The sequence below is a fragment of the Artemia franciscana genome, unplaced genomic scaffold (assembly GCF_032884065.1).
Source record: "Artemia franciscana unplaced genomic scaffold, ASM3288406v1 PGA_scaffold_55, whole genome shotgun sequence".
NCBI classification, from domain to species: Eukaryota; Metazoa; Arthropoda; class Branchiopoda; order Anostraca; family Artemiidae; genus Artemia; species Artemia franciscana.
The window spans coordinates 1,204,288-1,226,728 of record NW_027062695.1 but is presented as its reverse complement, the minus strand read 5'-3'; the positions used below and the strand labels follow the sequence as shown (position 1 = coordinate 1,226,728).

General features: G+C 36.1%; 1 protein-coding gene across 1 annotated transcript in view; it reads left to right on the top strand.

The window, feature by feature from the left end:
* The window catches only part of LOC136042010 (arf-GAP with GTPase, ANK repeat and PH domain-containing protein 1-like), a 223,948-nt gene continuing 201,507 nt past the window's right edge, over positions 1 to 22,441 (top strand). Inside the window, exons 1-2 of the mRNA XM_065726849.1 lie at positions 1 to 203; positions 18,261 to 18,449. Coding sequence (XP_065582921.1) covers positions 18,269 to 18,449 — 181 coding nt within the window. The 5' untranslated portion in view covers positions 1 to 203; positions 18,261 to 18,268. The remainder of the gene's footprint in view (positions 204 to 18,260; positions 18,450 to 22,441) is intronic.

Here is a 22,441-nt window from a genome sequence, read left to right as displayed (position 1 = left end):
AACGCTGTCTTAAATAAAGAAAAGATTATTAATGATACAAGTTCAAAATAACAATTTGTAGGCTAAATGTTCTGTGATGCCTCTACTAAATTTCTTGCCTACGGAAGGAACTGTTCTCCTATAAAATTTTTGACATTGACAACAAGCTACACTCAGGATATTGTCTTGCGTTTTTGAAAGAACAGGCCTAAGCATTTGAAGCTGTAAGTTAATTTTTTGCTCAGCACTGGCTGTTAGGCTAAGTTAACTTATTTGTTGATTTAATAAAGCATTAAATTGTGGGTACTAGGTGTTTTGCTTCACTTAAAAGCTGATGAGCTAGGTTAAGAAAACTTCCAAGAAGAAGCTTAGCCTAGGTCTAATTTCTAAATTTAGGTACAACTAACCTTTTCTGTTTAATTTTTAAATTATATTTTAGGGGTTTGGCTGAGTTAAGAAGAAAGTGAAAACATCTCTTGGTGCCTTTTTTATGCTTCTGCCAAATTCCATAATCACAGTTAGTTTAAGTTCCATTTTAAGCCCTTATTGGGGTACCAAAAGGTAACTTATTACCTTATTTGGGTAAAATTCTAGTAAATTGACTTCTTGCTATCTCAGAAAAGGTTTAGGTTAGGAAAATGAAACTTTCAGGGATGGTTCTACAGGCTAAAGTATGTCCCAGGAAGGTATTTTAGTAAAATTCTAGTTAATTGACTTCTTGCTATCTCAGAAAGGGTTTAGGTTAGGAATATGAAATTTTCAGGGATGAATCTACAGACTAAAGTATGTCCCAGGAAGGTATTTTGAAGCAACTACCTCCCCTCCTTCTCCCTCTAAAGGGCCCTGACCTTTGATGACCTTTAAAAATATGTATGTTATAAAAGTGAAACCCTGAAAAATAGATCTCCTGCTTAATTGAAGTACAACAAAATTGTTTTCAGCTTCATAACTTTGCTCAATTCCATTTTATGAGGTTTTAAAGATATGCAAACATATTTCCTAAATTTTGAAAAAAAAAACATTGATATGGCTCAAAATTCTACTAAAATAACAGAAATTTCATTTTTAGAACTAAAGACAGAGAAAGGGCAACTGGTAACTGAAAATTAAGGTAAAGTGTTGTTCTGTCAAAATTTCAATAGGTGTAAACATGTCATGTAGGCAAATTTCTGGGCCCTCTAGAGGGAGAAGGAATGGTGATGGGTACCTTAAAATACCTTCCTGGGACATACTTTAGCCCGTAGACCCATCCCTGAAAGTTTCATTTTCCTAACCCAAACCCTTTATGAGATAGCAAGAAGTCAATTAACTAGAATTTTACCAGAACCTCTATGCCTTCTCAAGACCAGAACATTATTTGCACTTTACTAAAAAAAATACAAAAGACCATGTATTTTCATTGTATTGTCATTATTTATGACAATAGACCATCTATTGTCAGTTTAATGTAGGCCTACATATACTACTACCACTAATAAGTCACTGCAGTTACATCCTCCCACCCTAGACAAGGATACAACCTAGACTAGACACAACCTACTGAAATTTATTTGTTAAAATTTCAATAATTTTTATTTATTTAAGTCAAAAACATGAACAAATTAAAAATATATTCTTTTTTAGTTAAGTTGAAATTATCTTTTGGTCTTTAGAAGGTATAGTCATGGATAAGTCATGCCCTGGGAACATACAAGATTCTTATTGATTGGGTGGTTGTATTGAGCCATGGGGCAATGGCTGGTACTTGTGTGTTATTCAGAACATACTTAATAAGTGAATGTAGGTTCTTTCTTAAAACAAACTACAATGCAAAAATCCAGTTTCTTAGCCACAAAGTCAGAACTCAGTTTAATTTGCTGTGCATAGTGATAGAAGATTTTGGATTTACCAGAGACTAAAAAAGAGGCAATTATATTTTTTTTTCAGGATAAGGGGTTGTTGCTCACAGCATAACAGTGCATCAGTGGACACAACATGACTTTATATTCTTACAAGAAGGAACATTTTTGGAAGTGTAAAAATAGACCATGTTTGAAAAAAGTCAATTTGCATGTAAATATGTGTTTTGCTAACAGTAGAATACCATTTATTACTGCAGTTCATTTCATTTATTGCTGGTTTACAAATTGACAAATATGGCCTGATGTGACAAGAGCTAGGCATTTCTAAGGAGACAGTAATCAATTGGAATAACTACCTCTGTGAAGTGTGTATGTTTTCTATGCACCTCTAGATTTAAAATATTTAATTAAAATGTACCTGCATTGTAGTTTATTTCACAAAAGAACCTAACTTCACTTATTGAGTATGTTCTGAATAATACACATGTACTCAAGGGGTTTGAGTCAAGGGCTTTATAGAACAGGTGGTCATATTAAGTTTCAGATGGATCGTGTTTGATTTTAAATTGAAAGTTACAGTGACCTTTTTAAGAGTAAAAGGGATTTGAGAGACCCTCCCCTCTCTTGCCTATGGTTTCCCATAACAAACATCCCAATAAAGTTTTGAGATATCAATTTTTTCAGCATTGTCAAAAGGTTCAGTAATTATACATTTGGGGATGTAACCCCCCCCCCTCTGGGGCCTTAGGGCAGGAGCTGCAAGTTATGCAATTTGTTTGTTGTATAGACATAGTATATGTCATTAAGAAAAGTATGCATGTTTGACTTCTACTTTCCCAAAATACAATGGGCATTAAGATGAGACTTTCAGGGAATGTTGAGGGGAGTGTTGAACTAAATCATAACATGCTATGAGTATATGGGTTGTCAAAAGGATTTAACTTGGAAGTGACTGAGTAAATCAGATTGGAATTTTCAAGAATGATAAGGAAGATGATTGATTGCCCAAAAAGACAATATTTGCATGCTACTATAATTGCTACTGCCTCTTCTGCAACCACAAGTACTATTACTACTACCACCACTATCTTTAAAATCACTACTTTTACAATGAGTACTGCTAAGGCTGAGGGTATTAAAAAAAATGTTGGAGGAAAGTTGAATTAAATCAAAATATACTTTGTGTATACAGATTGCTGATACAGGCATATCACTAATATTTTTGGAATAGCTTATTATATCAAGAAGAAACTTCAGGGGTATCATGAGTGGGATGTTCATTTGGCCAAAAGGCAAAATGTGCCTTTTACTACTTAGAGAGAGAGAGAGAGAGATGGATTTATTGACAAATTATTAGAGGGACTTAATTATAAAATAAATTATTGCTCCATCTTCTGAAAAGCAAAGCTTGTCTGTAGAGGAGGTAGAAAAAACAAAATCCTTAAAACAAAAAGAAGACTTGGCCACCAATACCACCACACTAAACAGTAAATACAAAAGAATGTCATGTTATATTTTTCCTCCAGTAATATCATATCAACAAAACCCCACAATAAATAAGTATATCAATCAAAACTCATTTTCAGCCAAAAGCAGTTTCTTAATGGTTTTTCTTAATATTTTAGGCTGTCCAATAATCTTGGTATACTAGTTAAACTATTCCATTTCTGTGTACCTCTATAAAAAAAACATGGAAATACTTCTGGGTACATAGTAGTACCTAAGAACTAGGAATGGAAAGAATTACCTCTAGGTACATAGAAGTCAACACTTCTCCTTGTATTGTGAGAATTAACAGTAGACCTAATGGAGAGTAAATTATCAAAACAACAAGACTAAATATCCTGGTGTAGTCCAAAAATAAACCACAATATTTAGAATTCACAAAGGCCTGGAGCTGGCCAGATTTGCAAAGCTGGGAAAATTTTACAACAGACCTTTGTGGTGATATTTGGCCTAAATTTCTTACTGCTTGATTTTGTAGAATTCTCATTGGTTTTAGGATAGATGAAAAAGTATGGAGCCAAATGCTCAAACAATAAAGTAAATACAGGTGCATAAAAGAAAAATAAAGATGGCAACAGAAAGATTTAGAAAAAAAATATGTTGCAGTTTCTTCATTATACCTAGATTTCTTGCCAGAATCTTACATGTTGCTTAAAAGATAGTTTTATCAATTGCAATCCCAAGGCATTTCAAAGATGCAGTCTGTTCTATAACACCATTGGATGTATCCAATTCCTTGATTCATTAGTAAAAGTTCAGTGATTGTGAGAAAATAATAAAGTTAGAATTAGCCATTTAAATCCTTAGTGTATTTACCCTCAGCCATTTTACAATTCTATTAACAGATTCCTTAATGTAAATCTGAAGCAGCTCTGCTGTCTTAGCTGTGCTAATGTCTGTTGTGTCAGCAGCAAAAAGTTAAACTGTTTCATTAGTTGGGTTCATGGTTAGTTCATTTATTCTGTAGCAAGAATTAATTGGATAATTTAGCAGATCATGAATAAATATCAAGAATAATATAGGACCAAGATCTGATCCTTGTGGACTTCAATACACTTTTTTCCTGAAGAAGAATCATTTAGTTCCATATACTGATAACAATTGATTAGAAAACTTCTTAAAAAATTGAAGATTTTCCCCTCAAACCATACACCTTACACTTCTAAATTAGAAGTTCATGATCCACTGTGTTAAAAGCTTTCATTGGATCTAAAAATACAGCACCTACATTAAAACCTTTATCTAATACATCATTAATAATAGTTGTCAAATAAATCATTGCCTGTTCTATTGTACTTTTTCTAGAGAACCCAAATTGTGTCTCTACCAGTAACTTATCATCCTCCAAAAATTCATCATTTTAATGCTAGAAAACTTCTATAAAGCACAGGAAATGATGGGTTAACCTGATTTTGGTCTTGACAGAATTGGAGTTACACAGGCAACTTCAAAAACAATCTGGAAAATCTCCTTGATGAAAACACTCATTAATTATACCACATAAAACTGGAATAATTAAACATAAAACAGGGAAAATAAATTAGGTGTTTTTAAAGTGATGTGATCACTACCAGTTGAATTACTGTGCAACCTGTAAATAATTTTTTCTAACATCATCAACTGTTACAAGTCTAAGGTGAAGAGATACATCAATTGGGTCCCTCAGTAATTGCCACTATCAGGTACAACTGACATAGCTAGATTCAGATCCATATTTGAAAAATAACTCTGTAATTAATTTCATATATCATTTTCAAACTTCAAAGTCTCTCCCATTTCCACTAATTATTTCATCAGGTACGCTATCTATTTTTAATCCAATCACATCTTTTGTAAGTCCCCAGGTTTTCTTAAGACATCCTTTGACCTCCTTAAATTTGTTCTTTAAATATTTATTTTTTTCATTTCTTAAAATTGTATTCAACTTATTTTTATATAACCTATGTTATATAATTGTTTATTTCTATGTCGGGTTATTTATTTGACCTTTAAACAATTTATCTCTTATACTTGCTTCAAAATTACAGGACTAATCCAAGGTATTTTACATGAATGGTTTCAAGGTTCCAGTTCCAAAAATTGTAGAGGGAGAGAAAAGGTGAGAGAGAGAGAGAGAGAGAGAGTGACTTTTATTTTAAAAACAACTTTCACAGCTCGTGGCACTGAATTGGCACTTTATGTCAGGTGTTACAGCCAGACAAAAGTTGTCAAATAAAAAAGAAGAGAAAACACAGAAACACAGTGTCAGACAGACACAGTCAGATTAAAAAAAACAAACAAATCATCAACTAAAAAATTGAATCTGTACAACAAATTCACTGATTAATAATGTTTACAAATGCAGGAATGAAACTCTTCCTGTATCTCATGTGGATTGGTGAGAAAAATTAAAGGGTGGAAACTTTCTGGGAGTTGGGTTTTTATGGCACTTGGAATTAACCAAGTGACATATAGCAATCACAAATTCTGTCTGTTGGTCTGTCTGTTCTCGTTTTGCTAGTTTAGGCACTTCCAAATAAGCTAGGATGATGAAATTTGGCTGGCGTATCAGGGACCAGACCAAAATAAAACTAGAAATAGTCGTTTCCGCGATTTGGCCATCAGGGGGGGGAGTGGGGAATGATTAATTTGGAAAATTTAGAAAAAATGAGTTATTTTTAACTTACAAACAGGCTATCGGGTCTTAATTAAATTTGATATTTAGAAGGATATTGTGTCTCAGAGCTCTTAGTTTAAGTTCCGACCAGATCTGATGACATTGGGGGGAGTTAGAGAGGGAAACCTAAGAACTTGGAAAACGCTTAGAGTGGAGGGATTGGAATGAAGTTTGGTGGAAAAACTAAGCACAAGTCCTAGATACATGATTGACATAACCAGAACAGATCTCCTCTCTTTGGGGGGAGGGTTAATTCTGAAAAATTAGAAAAAATGAGGTTTTTTAACTTGTGAAGAAGTGATTGGATCTTAATTCAATTTCATTTTTAGGAGGACCTTGTAACTCAGATCTCTTATTTTAATTCTCAAACGGATCCAGTGTCATTGGGGGAGGGGGGGGAACCAGAAACCATGGAAAACGCTTAGAGTGGAGAGAGCAGGATGAAACCTGGTGGGAAGAATAAGCACAAGTCTGAAATGCATGACTGACACAACCGGCTGTATCCGCTTTTTTTGGAGGAGTTGAGGGGGGGGGGGTAATTGAGAAAAATCAGAAAATATGAGGCATTTGTAACTTTGAATGGTTGATCAGATCTTAATGAAATTTGATATTTAGAAGGAACTTGTGCTTCAGAGCTCTTATTTTAAGTCACGATCAGATCTGGTTACATTGGGGGAGTTGGGGGGGGGGAGAAACTGGAAATCTTGGAAAACATGAAAATTGAGGTTCCTTTATCTTATAAATGGGTGATTGGATCTTAATGAAACTTGATATATAAAAAGATCTTATGTCTCAGATGCTCTATTTTCATTTCAAATCGGATCTGGGGACATGGGGGGTTGGAGGGTGAAACAGAAATTTTGGAAAACACTTAGAGTGTGGAGAGATTGGGATGGAACTTGATGGGAAGAATAAGTACATGTTCTAGATGCATGATTGACACAACTGGAATAGATCCGCCCTCTTTGGGGGAGTTCGGGGGGTGGTCGTTAATTTGGAAAAATGGGTGACAAGATCTTAATGAAATTTGATATTTAGAAGAAACTCATGTCTCAGAGCTCTTACTTTAGATTCTGACCAAATCCAGTGACATTAGGAGGAGTTGGAGTTGGAAATAACGCAATTGACGTATCTGGACTGTATCCGCTCTCTTTGGGGGAGTTAAGGGGGGGGGTCGAGTACTTTGGCAAGTTTGTTGCTTTTGGATGTGCCAGGATGATGAAAAATTGGTAGGAGTGTCAGGGACCTGCACAAATTGACTTGATAAAGTTTTTTCCCTTATTTGACCATCTGGGGGGGGGGAGGTGAAACAGAAGAAAAATTAGAAAAAAATGAGGTAGCTTTAACTTACGAGTTGGTGATTCGATCTTAATGAATTTTGATATTTAGAAGGACATTGTGTCTCAGAGCTCTTATTTTAATTCCCGACCGGCATTAAGCCTCTGATTTTCCTTTTAAATCAATCTGTTGATTCTTAGAATTTTGCTAGAGCTAATGCCATATGAGCTATTGGCTCTTCCAACCTTGTCACAAGTGCCATATGAACTTTTAGCTCTTGTTAAGGTTAGGATCTTAAGGAAAAGGCAGGGGGAATAAATCTTGGAAATGGGAGTTTGTCATGGCCTTATTGCCAAACTGGGTACACAGGAAGGTTCTTCTCTCTGATAGGGTACTGAGATGGAAATGCTTAAGAAAAAAGTGATATGGGAGTTTGCTTTGGTTATAGATAATTCTTAATGCTTGCTTCTGGTCTGACTCTATTGAATAAGATTGGGAATTATTTAAGCCAAAATGCCAAACTAGACAAGAATATTCAAGAAAGGGGCAGGTGAAACTTGTATAAATTCTGAAAAGGTAGATTGCAAGGCGAGAAAACTTAAAAAAGACTTAAGCATAGAAAGTGCCAAATTAACTTGCTTTGTGATGTTAGTAATGTGGACCTCCCACTTCAGATTGCTCAAGATATTGATACCAAGGAGTTTGCTCTGCTGGACAGATATCTCTGGAGGGATTGGTTGCTTTGACGAAGGTGTACTCTTCAAGAAACTTATAGTCATGATATTTTACTTTTTGGTATTTATAGTCATGTCAGCCTATACAGCATGACTCGAAATATCTTCCATGATCTCCATGGCTGAGCTCTTCAATTTTTTACAGCATTTTTCCAGTAAGGACATGTTGTCAACATATTTCCAGCAGTCAGGGTGTTCAGTAGCAAGTCCATTTATCATAATCAGGAACAGGAGTGGGTCAAGGAGGGTACCCTGGGGCACAATACAGTAAACTGGAAGGAGATCAGAATAGACATTTTTATACTTTACACATTGAGTTCTACTGGAAAGGAAAGATGCTATTATTCTAACAAGGTTTGAGTGGGTTAAAATGAAATTCTTTTAGATGTTTTTCAACTAAAACGTTTTGGTTAATCATATCAAAAGCTTTTTAGAGGTCTATTATAAGTAGATATAGCCAAACATCAGGTTTTCCAAATTTTTATATATTGTATCCAGTAAGCTTACAAGATAATAATTAGTAGAAAGGCCACATTGATCACCAAATTGCTTTGGGTCAATAAGTTCTTAAATTTTTGATTTGATCCAATCAGTCAGAAAGTTTTCATGTAACTTTGAAAAAACTCAGGTGAGTGTAATTGCTCAAACCCCATTGAAATCCTCCTCAGCGCCCTTTTTTTGAATTGGTGTCACAAATCCCTGCTTCTAGATGTCAGGGTAGCATCCACTTTCAGTGATTGAGCAGAGAATTTCTGCCAGTAGTAAGGACAGCTTGTCAGCAAAGGCTTTGACAAGTATGATTGGAATATTTGATGGGCATGTACTTGTCCTTTTTAGGTTATTTATCTCCTTCTTGATATTCTCTGGTGATGTACGGGGAAGGTTTTCATCCTGACTATGGGGAATAGACTCAAGAGTCTCTGTGGAAAGTGGAGGAAATGCCTAGACAATCTTGGTGGGATGTTGGTGAGCAGTTTTAATACTAGGCTCATCAAGCTGGAAATCAATATTACTAATTTGCTTGCCAGAAGATTTTTTAACCAGATCATACCACTTCTTGGGGTTATAATTAGAAATATCCTTTGTAGTGTTTTTATAGCATGTGGCAGCTGCTTTTTGAATTTGTTTTTTTATTGTTTTACGCATATGGTTGGCTTCATCTTTTTTACCATTACAAAGTAAACAAATTTTTTGATCTTGGCTTTTAGAGATTCATTAATGTAAGATTTATCATCTGAACGCTTTTTAGTTTTCTTTTCTTGAAAAGATTTTCTATAATTATCAGATAGGTTCCTTTGAAAGATTTAAACTTAGGATTGACATCAGGAGTTGCTAGGACCTCAGACCAGCACTCCTCAGAAATCCAGGAACCAAAACCAAGAATACTTTTGTCAATTAGTAGATGATGCAGCATTTCAGTGACTTTGTATTCAACCTTGATTTAATCCAGTGGTTGCATTCTGAGAATATGATGGTAGCTCCCTCGTAAAGGTGGTAAGGCTTCTGGTTGACTATAGAACTTATGTAAGTTAGTGCAAATGACATCTAAAGAGGAGCCTCCTTTGTTTGGGTATACTTACAGCTTGCTTTAAGTGTAGACCCCTGCATCGGTATTCAAGTTTCAGTTCATTGGCATCACCAAGGAGTGAAATTCCAGCATAATCGTGAGAGAGCAAAACCAGCACTGGCTTGAAGTTTTTCAACAAACTTTCGTAAAATCTCTGCATGCTGACCCGGGGAGTAATGCAAATCACATACTAGGATATTAAGCAGTGGACAAAGGAGTACTTTCAGTTTAATACTTATCCACATGACTTCATCATAATCATCAATGCTGGGGATTGTGATTAGTTTTGGACTAAGTTCCTCATGGCACAGCAAGAGAAGTCCACCACACATACCTAGCAGTTGGCCTCAGTTTTAAAAAAACATTTTTAACCCAAAGCTTCCAGGGAGTCAGGGTGTTGTGCCTGGACTCAGTTTTAGCCACAAGGTGGGAATTTGTGAGATTTGCCGTAATAGCCAGTTCTGTTATTTTCTTGAAGTTGGGACTCTCAATATTAAGGAGCAAGAACTTGGGAAAATGGTATCTTAAACCAAATGAAGAAGAAATGTTTTATTTTTTATTTTCGGGGCTCTAGGGGAATAATTGGGGGATGTCTGAGAGTGAACGGGGGGGGACTGTGGTGTCATAAATGATGGTAAGATTGGAGGAAGTGTTAGGGTGGGGGCAGGGAAGGGGTCCAAAGTGCTGTCTAGTTCATTATTCAGGGAACTAGACAGTGAAAGGTCCCTGCCAAAATCAGATAACCTATCCTGCGCATACAAGGGGAAAGTCAGTAAGAATTACAAACGAAACCAGTTCTTTGGTAGAGGGGCTGTGCTCTTTGGTAGGAGGAATGGGTCCTTTGCAATCAGAGAAAACTGACTAGGGGGCCAGTTATTGCACCCTACTTTGCAGAGTTTTTTTGGATGGGAATAAGGCAAAGGTTTAATCAGCCAAGGACTTGCAGGTTTTTCTTGGACTAGCCTTGTCTGGGGGGAGAACTTTTGTCTGGGTATGGAATTGTGGGAGAAACTACAAGTTCTGTCACCGCAAGTTAAAATACTTCACAAATCTACATAATCAAAAGAGCAATGTGCCACTTGACTTATCAAACTCTGCAACTTTTTATAGAATAAAACAAATCTCAAATTTACATCCTGAACATTGCTTAGAACCTCATACCAATCTACCTTTTTTACATCATTTTTAAGTTTTATTTTTGCATTTGTTTGATCACTGGAATCCTTGATTTTTCACCTTTTAATTTCGTTTGTTGTAGCTCTAAAGCTAGCTGAAACTCCAAAGTGGTCAGATACATTGTTGATAAGGATCCTGGAAAGACTCATGGGCACATTAAAAAGGATATTATCCAGAAGCTTAGCTGATGTTCCTGTAATTCTTGTAGGGATATTTATACAAGGATGAAACCCATTAGATAGACTTCTATTTATAATTTCAGTGCTAGCAGATGACTGATCTATAAGGTCAATATTAAAGTCCACCGTAATAAAACATTGCATAGAGTTAATCAGAAGTTTCATTGATTGTTCTTTAAATAGGTCTGTAAAGTCATGGAGCTGGCTCTTTGGAGGTCTATATACTATAGCAATACAAAAGTTCAAATTCTCTCAAGTAATATGCAGAACAAAACACTTGCAAACTTTTTCTCTATATACTGTAAGATCTTCTATTATAGTCTCATACTCAGCCTGAATATAAGCTGCTAGGCCTCTGTGTTGGCAATAGTCTAGATTCCCTACATATAAATTGCAATCAGGGATATCTAGTAATTGCAAGTTATTATCTTTTAACCACATTTCAGATAAAGCAACCACCTAAAAGACATTAGCATTTATTAGTTCCAATAAAAAATTATGCACATAATTCAGTCCTTGACGATTCAAATTCAAAATTTTAAGGCTGAAGCAGCCCTTATCACAATACAAGGGAAGTGTGTCTTCCTTAAATATATACCTTGATGGTTCATTTTTGAAAATCTCAGTAGTATTAATATCTAAATTTTTATTTATCATTTCACTAAACTACTGGGAAAAACAAACTCCTCAACTTTCAATTTGCATGACATTACTGTTCCATGGAGGTAAAGCAATATCTCTAACCATTATGAATAAAAGTTAATGCATGTGATGATATGGGGTGGTAGCAGTGAAAAAAATCATTATCAACTGAACATATATCTAGACCTGAATAAACACGAAAAAAAAATAAAATATATTCTGTCAAAACGGGCACACAATTAAAAAAAATATATTAATGAAAGTTTCATGACACAAAGCAAAACCATTTAAAAAGACGTCTGCCTGCTACCACCCGCTCAAAGAATTTTCTCATTAACAAAAATTAAAATCGTTTGCAATGAAAAGTAACATTAACTTAAACATTTGCAATTCATCTTTATCAATAAGTAAAATAAACATATTCAATAAGACATTCGTTTCTTAGCACTACTGGAAACTGTAGAAGGGGGAGGCTTAAGTGCTAGCTCCTCAATCCATTTGTCACGCATAAACTTCTCTTTCATACCACCTGGACATTCAAACTGAAGATGTGGTACTGTGTTTGGTACCCATGAAATGATTCCCATCAATTAAAGACACAATTTTTTTTCATATAATTTTTTTCTTGCCTCTCACAGAAAATGGGGCATCATCACTCACGTAAATGATTACCCGGTTTGCTATCTTTCTTCCTTTAAGCTTCTTCCCATTTTTAAACATTTCAATCTTTTTTGGACATTTTTATGACACTTGCTATTTACCAAGTGAAATATAGCAATGGTAATTTCTGTCCGTCGGTCTGTCGGTCTGGCAGTCTTGCTTTTGCTAGTTTGGGCACCTCCAGATAAGCTAGTGCAATGAAAGCTGGCAGGCGTATCAGGGACCAGACCAGGTTAAATTAGAAATAGTCTCTTCCATAATTTGACCATCTGGGGAGGAGTGAGCGAATGAGATAGTGGAGAAGGATTTTATTTGCTGATAAAACAAATGATTGGTCTGTCCGTCAGTCTGTCTGTCGGTCTTGGTTTTGCTAGTTCGGGCACTTCCAGATAAGCTAGGACAATGAAAGTTGGCAGGCGTATTAGGGACCAGACCATATTAAGTTAGAAACAGTCTCTTTCCTAATTCAACCATCTGGGAAGGAGTGAGTAAATGGGATATTTGAGAAGAATTTTATTTGCCAATAAAACAAATTATTGTTCTTTTTAAGTATGGCTTGTGATCTACGGGTATGATTCTCACTCAGGGTACTAGAGGTCTCAGGTTTGAATCCCAGACCACCCTAATTTTTGCATGAAGAAGGTCCGGAACTAGATACGTGATCAATATAGCGATCACTGAAAGTTGGCAGGCATATCAGGAACCAGACCATATTAAATTAGAAATAGTCGCCTCCTCAATTCGACCATCTGGGGGGGGGGGGTGGAAGGACGGTTAATTCGGAAAATTAGAAAAATGAGGTATTTTTAACTTATGAAAGGGTTATCAGATCTTAATATAATTTGCTATTTAGAAGGACCTCGTGTCTCAGAGCTCTTGTTTTAAAGCCCGACCGGATCCGGTGACATTGGAGGGGGGGGGGGGGAGTTGGAAGGTAAACTGGAAATGTTGGAAAACCCTTAGAGTGGAGAGATCAGGATGAAACTTGGTGGCACCAAATGTTATAATATCAAACAAGAAGAGACTACAGGAGCACTGTATTTGCAAGTTTACCTTTGTAATAATTGCCAATAAACAAAGAACAGCAGAATCAATAACTGTAGTACCGAGTCTAATTTTCGGTTCCAACCTTGTCACAAGTACCACATGAGCTCTTGGCTCTTCTGACCTCGTCACAAGTGCCATATGAGCTCTTGTTTTATATTAACTTTATTTAGTCCGGCCATACCGAGAGAGAGAGAGAGAGAGAGAGAGAGAGAGAGAGAGAGAGAGAGAGAGAGAGAGAGAGAGAGAGAAATTACTCCGTATATTAGAGGGGTTTTTCCTCCTCAATGCCCCGCTCTTTACGTTAAAGTTTGACTCTTTCTCTCAATTTTAAACTGTAAGAAATTACTCCGTATATTAGAGGGGTTTTTCCTCCTCAATGCCCCGCTCTTTACGTTAAAGTTTGACTCTTTCTCTCAATTTTAAACTGTAAGAAATTACTCCGTATATTAGAGGGGTTTTTCCTCCTCAATGCCCCGCTCTTTACGTTAAAGTTTGACTCTTTCTCTCAATTTTAAACTGTAAGAAACTTCAGCGTAAAGAGCAGGGCATTGAGGAAGGAAAAGTCCCTTTATGGAGTACTTGCTGTTCGTTTTAAGTTTTAATGTTGCTCCTTGCTATCAGTTAAAAAGCTTATTTTTTTTCATTTAATTTCTGAACGTTTTAGAATCAATACATTTTTTGATTTTAGCTGTCCGCACATGAATGATTAAAATGAAATTTGCATATTAATTTTTTTTTTTGGCTAAATGGCTTTCTCTTAGTTTTGATTGGAAGATTTTGAGAAAAAGGGCTGGGGGAGGAGGCCTAGTTGCCCTCCAATCTTTTGGTTACTTAAAAGGCAACTAGAACTTTTAATATTATACGAACGTTTTTATTAGTAGAAAATATACGTAACTTACGAAATAACTTACGTAACGAACTTCTATACTTGTATATTTTTATTACGTATATGAAGGGGTTTGCCCCCTCGTTAATACCTCGCTCTTTACACTAAAGCTTAAATTTTGTCCCAATTCTTTAAGGATGACCCCTGAATCACAAAGGCCGTAGAATAAATAATTTAAATTACTAAAAATACTTTAGCGTAAAGAGCGAGGTATGTAGGAGGAGATGGATTCCAAATATGATTAATAATTTCTGCGCATTTTAAGTTTTAATGCTGCTCCTTACTTTCAGTTGAAAAAACTTTTCCATATTTATTTTTTAATTGTATTGTTTTTGTTTTAAATAGTGCTAGAATATCCTGCGCCCCCTTCATGGAAATTATTTTCTCCCATGACAAATTCCTCTATGGAAAGATCCTCCCACGTAACTTCGGGGAAAATGAGCGTGGAAGGGGGCCTAGGTGCCCTCCAATTTTTTCGATCACTTAAAAAGGGCACTAGAACTTTTAATTTCCGTTCGAACGAGCCCTCTCGCGATAATCTAGCACCACTGGGTCGATACGATCACCCATGGGAAAAAAAGAAAACAAATAATACGCACCTGTGATCAGTCTTCTGGCAAAAATACCAAATTCCACATTTTTGTAGGTAGGTGCTTGAAACTTCTACAGTAGGGGTCTCTGATACGCTGAATTTAATGGCTTGATTTTCGTTAAGATTCTATGACTTTTAGGGGATGTTTCCCCCTATATTCCAAAATAAGGCAAATTTTCTCAGACTCGTAACTTTTGATGGGTAAGACTAAATTTGATTAAACTTATATATTTAAAATTATCATAAAAATCCGATTCTTTTGATGTATTTATTAGTATCAAAATTCCGTTTTTTTAGAGTTTCGTTTACTATTGAGCCGGGTCGCTCCTTACTACAGTTCGTGACCACGAACTGTTTGACTATCTTAGCATAGCTAAATTCTGTTTTTTTTTGTTGACAAAATCATACATTTAACCAAAAATCACGCACTACAACTCAGCATTGAAAATTGATGTGAAGAAAGGCACAAATGAGTTGGCGTAACGATTAGTTCGTACTTTAGGGGGTAGAAGTTTATTTTGTAACCGAGTTCGACTATTGGGAGGGGCTGGTTCGGGTAGTAGTGTTTGGTGGCTCTTATTGGCTAGGACAGATTTTCCAAATTGCTGAATAAGGTGTTCAAGCTGGACTTTAAGTGGAGATATATTTAATTTAGCGAGGGCTTGATCATAGGGTGTTTCACGGTTTCGGTACTGAAACTACAGTCACTAGTGAAAGTTACTCCTAAGATTTTCATTTCGTTCACAATCGGGAAAGGGATTAGAGGCATATCATAGATCATCCTCACATACTGCATTCCATATAGCCACATTATTTGTTTTGTTAGGCTGATACTATCATGATGACCATGATACTATCATGATGACCTATCAGACATGCACAGGATCTTTCTTTAAAATACTTCACTTCTGAATGCAGGTTAAAATTATCATTTTTCAACAAAGAAACGTTATTTTCTATACCATTTATACAAAGAGTTTTGCCCAGAGAATCCATACCATATGGCTATTTGCTCTGATTCAATTGCTTTTAGTCTATTTCGTACTACAATAAATTGCTGTTCAATTGATTGAACTGGGCCATGAGTTCTACACGTAATTTCCATCATCTTCACAAAGTCTTCTGATATTGTCATTAACAAAAACAGAGTTGTCACTGGCTTCCAAATATCTGTTTTTTTTTTCGACGTATTTGGGGTGCTTGTAGCAATGTCCTTGCTAGAATCAATATCTGAATGTCTCCTTTTATTTTTGTTATTGCCCATCTTAACTTAATAATAGCTAAAATTGACTTACTGGAAAAAAAGAAACCACCAGTCCTTTATCAGTCCTTTTATTCCACTGTACCATTGCTTTAATTTCATATCATGAATAGTTTCAGCTTTAAATCACTTTGGAAGAATAATAGCTAATGATTTCTGTTCTTGAGTTTTGTTTAAGAAAAGGCTTATATTTTCAAATAGTCTTTTATCAGCATATATAAAGCTTTTGTTGTATCACAGCATACAGATAATTTGGCAATAGTCAATTTTCATTCATTTCATTAGGTCATTCATAGAGTAGGCAATAGCAAGCACTGCAGTCTTAACATTTTAAGGAATGAATTGTGGCTGAAATTAATACTGCTGTTACTACTAATAATTATACACTATTACTTTTACTATTGTTCCTATTTCTACCTTTGCTACTATGATATTAGTACAATTAAGGCTACATGCATGAAGGTTAAAATTCGATAGAATTTTGAGGGAGAATTTGAACTAAATCAAGCCATATTATGCACATGCAGATAGTGAAACGGGTGTATCTCAAGGATTGATCTGGGTATTAAGCTAAAACTGTTGGAGAATACTTAAAGGGGAAGAGCAATTGACAAAAAAGTAATATATACATGTTGCTACTTACACTAATACCACTGCTAGTTTTCCTTATGCTACTATTGCTACTAAACTACTCCAACTACTACTTCAATCGCAACAACCTTTAAGGGTTAAGGTGAAAAGGGTGTCAACAATGTGTCAAAAGCGCATTTCAACGATAACTTTGGAACGGCTTAACGTGTAAAGGTGAAACTTCCAGGGCATCATGAAAGTAATGTTCAACTGACCAAAAGTTAATATGCATATGCTACTGCTGCTACTATTACTACTAATACAACACTAACAATGCAACTTCTTTTATTACCACCAAAAACTACCGTAATAATAGTGATTTTAAGGCTAAGTCTATGAAGGTGAAATTTGAAAGACTATTGATGGTCAAAATAGTATATCTTAAGAATTGATTGGTGTATTAACCTAGAACTCTCAGAGAATACCTAAAGGGGAAGATCGATTGACCAAAATGCAATATGTGCACACTACTACTAATACTACTGCTACTGCAACATTTACTAGTTCTACTACTACTATTACTATTGCTCCAACTATTACTTCTATTGGAACTACTTGTATTATGAAATTAAGATGAAAATTTCAAGAAGCACATGAATATACAGGTTATCAAAGAGCAAATTGACAATATCATAGCAATGGCTAATTGTATGTAGTTGATCAGTTATACTACTGCTGTGACTACTATTACAACTGTACTTAAGGGTATGAAGGTGACGTTTTCAGAGAAAATTTCTGTTGTACAGATGACAACCTGCCATCTTTGTGCAGGTTGTCGAAAGGGCATATCAACAATATCTTAGGAATAGTTTTATTTGTGTAATTTAAACTTACAATGCTTGTTGTGGGGATTTTGAACTAACCAAAAGACAATATTTGTATCATAATACTACTGCTACAACTACTGCTATTATTATTATTACTACTACTACTGGTACTGTCTTCATTCGTATTCAAACTGTCACAAACTTTTTTACTCTTCTCTTAATTGTGTTGCGAGAGCAATACTTAGGTTTTTGCTGTGTTTTTTTTTTTCTTTTTTTTTCTAGCACCCCGATTTCAGCTTATTCATAGAAAGTGGCAAGGGTCCAACCTCTGCAGTTTTTACGGAAAGTGTGAACCTTAGGCCAGATTGATGAATATGACTTTGCATTTTGGAAAGCTTTGTGGAACTCTTGCCTGGGGCCAAAAATCTATTGTTTCTACCCATTTTTGTTTGTGATTTCAGTTGAGTTTATAATTCGTTTTTTTTGTAATAATCGGCTGTTTAGGCTACAATCACCTTCAGCGATGATTTACTACTGGTTTGGATTTTCAGGAACCGACTTTTAATACTGACTTGAGACATGTGTTGTTAAAATTGTACAAGTCCTTGTTTTTCCTTTAGCCTATTTTTTTCTGGGACTCAGTTCACCCCTTCTGATCAAATAAAAGTAAGGTAACACGCATATAACCCAAAACTCGGACGCATATAGAAGTGAGTGTTTATTTGACTTTGGGACTTAGATCTACCTCTCTGAATATCTTTCCTTCCCTTAGTAGAAAAGAAACATACTAGCATATAGTAAAAAAGCATGATGTTTCATTTGTCTGTTCAGCCTTTAATGTGATTTTTTTTTTCTCCAGATTTTTAAATGACATCAAGACCTATTACTCAGATCCACCCTTTTTGGAATATTTCTTTGGCAATACGCCAAGAGATACAACGATTTGAAAGTGTTCACCCTTCAATCTATTCCATTTATGATCTGATCGAGTCTATTCCAGATTTAACGCTTGGACAACAAATTCGAGATCACGTGGTCTCCATTGAAGGTACTTGTTTTAGTTTTGTTTGTTTTCAGCTTTCATATTTTATGTTAAAAAAGATAATGCTTGAAAAAGTAACTATTCTAGATTTGATGCCTTGACACCAAATTTGCGACCACAACGTATCATCTCTATTATGCGTGCACTTGTTCAGTTTATCCAGTCTATTTCCTGTGTTTATGCTTTGAAATGCCTATAGAATTTTGATATTTAAATTACATAATGAAAATACTTCAACAACATGTTCTCCATTGAGCTAGAAATAGAAATTTTGAAAGTTTGCTCTGAGCGCCTACACACAATATTTCATAAGGTAGGATAGCCTGCCTAAGATAGCTTTCCTGATGGAAAGCTTGGAGCTTAAGCTGGGTCGTTTGTTTCCAGCACTATGTTTCTCAACAAGGCAAATTTCTGTTTTTTTCTAGTTTCTCCAACTTCTGCCTTCATTGTCTGTGCGAAAAATTTCGACTCGGAGAATTTCTATCAAATTAATTCGGAAACAATGGTTGGAAACACAGTTCATAACAATACTTTCATGAACATAGCCGTGGGCAACTGTGTTAGAATTTATATAATAATAAGAAAAAGAAAGAATTTCTTTCAAATGGGATAGAACAAGGGATTTCTGCAGTCTTCATCATTTGCTGGGGGGGTAATACTGGCTAAAACTTTGGTTTGTTTTGTATTTACACGTTAAAGTTGCATTAACATCACAAGCTGCATAAAAACTTCACTCTATCCATGGGTATGTTTTGCCACTTCAATGGTTAACTTATTTGTATAGACGTAAGTAAAAACTGTGCCATAGCTAAGGCGGAAACCGCTTCCTACCCTCTTGACCCGTCACTGTTCCCTACTCCCTCTTATACTACAAACGCCGCTTATTTTCCCCCTCGCTCAAGAAAGGATGTATCGAGAATTATTGTTCGGGGGGGGGGGGTACGAGAAAAAACTTAAAAAACTCAGCGAAAATTTGTTTATATGCACTTTTGTTGCGATTTTACGAGTCTGACAATTCCTTTTTTTTGGGGGGGGGAGGAGTGCAAACCCGGTAACATGCTCCATCCTGGATACCGGTTTGCCTTAAAGCAATATTTTGTCACGCTCATGACTAGAATCAGTACTACAATCATTTAAATCATGCCTTCCGTCGTATGCAAGGAAATTGCAGCAATGTTTTCATGATCTTATGGGTCATGCCAAAGCATGCTCTTATGTCCTCAGTGTTTAATCAAGATGCTTCAAGATCTGAAACGGCATTTTCCTGCTATCATTTATTTCTTGTATTGTCTGTGGATGCCCCTTTTTTCGGGGGGGGGGGTGCACCAAAAATGATGCTTAGAGTGACAAATTGATATCCCTTCTGTTGATATCTAATTAGGCTGGCATATTATGAAACTACACAAATAACAGTGAAGCACTTATCAAGCCCACAGAGAAAGAAATTCGGATCTGTAACCTCCTCTCCCTGAAGTGTCAAGGTTTTGGTATTTTTTTTTTTTACCATGTATTTTTCTAATATCATATAGTTTGCCAGTTCTTGTGTTACTCTCTCTTATCAATTACTGTGTATGTTCCTGGTGTTTAAAAAATCCTGCTAACACAATTTTGGGCGTTTAACTTTGTGGAACACATTTTTGGAAGTGCTTGCTTAGCTCTGTTTCCTGTCTGCTGCTGACTCGCAGTACGTTTTTATTGGTTATAGGTGCAGGCATCTCTACAAGCAAAGGATAGAGAAATACCCTCTAAGACTGCTTAGAAAGACACTCCAGAACGAATACAGGACAATTTTTTTGTTTGCATAGTGTAACTTTTAAGCAATGGAAAGCCCTTTCAAACCAAAGTCAGGGGGTATGAACCTGTTGATGCCGCTCTTTGCAAAAAAAAAGAAAGAATTTGTGCCATTAGGACCATCCCAATGGCTGACTGAAAAAAAATATCTGTTTTGTCACTGGGATGATGAGATTTATTCATGATTAAATACACATACAATAATACAGTGTAATATAGCCCCTAATGGTCCTTTGCCTGTAAAGAAGGAGGAAGATTCACGAGTCACTCAATCAAAGAAAAGTCACTTACAGAGAGAAGAGAAGAAAAAACATTTGTAGAACACATAAATTGAATAGATTGTATAGATTAAATAAATCAAATAGATAGATCATAGCAAGATTAAATAGACCCCAATGAATCCTGCCTGGAAAAGGCCGTACAAAAAATGTTTTAACGATTTCTTTGAACAACCTAGAAGAGTGGCGCCTTCGAGCTGATTCAGGTATCTTATTTCACACAATATGACTCGTCATTAAAGGGTTGAAATCTGAGCGTACAGAAGAATTAAAAAGAACTTGAATATGATTTTTTATGGCACTTGGTATTAACTAAGCGACATATAGCAATCGCCAATTCTGTCGGTCTGTCGGTCCGGTTTTGCTACTTTAGGCACTTTCAGGTAAGCTAGGACAATGAAATTTGGCAGGCGTATCAGGGACATGACCAGCTTAAATTAGAAATAGTCGTTTCCCCAATTTGACCATCTGGGGGGGGGGGAGTGGAGGGCCGGTTAATTCGTAAAAAATAGAAAAAATGAAGTATTTTTAACTTATGAGCGGGTGATGGGATCTTAATGAAATTTGATGTTTGGAATGATATTGTGTCTCAGAGCTCTCATTTTAAATCCCGACCAAATCTGATGACATTGGGGGGAATTGGAGGGGGGAAACCTAAAATCTTGGAAAACACTTAGAGTGGAGGGATCGGGATGAAACTTGATGGGAAAAATAAGCACAAGTCCCAGATACATGATTGACATAATCGGAACGGATCTGCTCTCTTTGGGTAGTTGGGGGGGGGGGGGTAATTCTGAAAAATTAGGAAAAATGAGGTATTTTTAACTTACAAACGGGTGATCGGATCTCAATGAAATTTGATGTTAAGAAGGATATCGTGTCTTAGAGCTCTTATTTTAAAGCTTGACTGGATCTGGTGACATTGGGGGGGGAGTTGGGAGGGGGTAACCTAAAACTTGGAAAGCACTTAGAGTGGAGGGATTGGGATGAAACTTGGTGGGAAAAATAAACACAAGTCCTAGATACATGATTGACATAAACGGAACGGATCCGCTCTCTTTGGGGTAGTTGGGGTGGGGGGTTATTTCTGAAAAATTAGAAAAAATGAGGTATTTTTAACTTACGAACGGGTAATCGAATCTCAATGAAATTTGTTATTTAGAAGGATATCGTGGCTCAGAGAGCTCTTATTTTAAACCCGACCGAATCTGGCGATATTGGGGGGGAGAGTTGGGAGGGGGAAACCTAAAACTTGGAAAACACTTAGAGTGGAGGGATCGGGATGAAACTTGATGGGAAAAATAAGCACAAGTCCTGGATACATGATTGACATAAACGGAACGGATCCGCTCTCTTTGGGGTAGTTGAGGGAGGGGTTAATTCTTAAAAATTAGAAAAAATGAGGTATTTTTAACTTACGAACGGGTAATCGAATCTCAATGAAATTTGTTATTTAGAAGGATATCGTGTCTCAGAGCAATTATTTTAAATCCTGACCGGATATGGTGACATTGGGGGAAGTTTGGGGTGCGGGAACCTAAAATCATGGAAAACGCTTCGATTGGAGGGATCGGGATGAAACTTGGTGGAGAAAATAATCAGAAGTCTTACATACGTGATTTTTATAATTGGAACGGTTCTGCTCCATTGGGGGGGGGGTTAATTCTGAAAAAGAAGAAAAAATGACGTATTTTTAACTTACGAAGGAGTGATCGGATCTTCATGAAACTTCATATTTAGAAGGACCTCGTAACTCAGATCTCTTATTTTAAATCTCAACCGGATCAAGCGTAATTGGGGGGGGGGGGGGTGCAGTTGGGGGGGACCGGAAATCTTAGAAAATACTTAAGGCGGTGAGATCAGGATGAATAGAAACCTGTCTAAGATACGTGACTGACATAACCGGACCGGATCTGCTCTCCTTGGTGG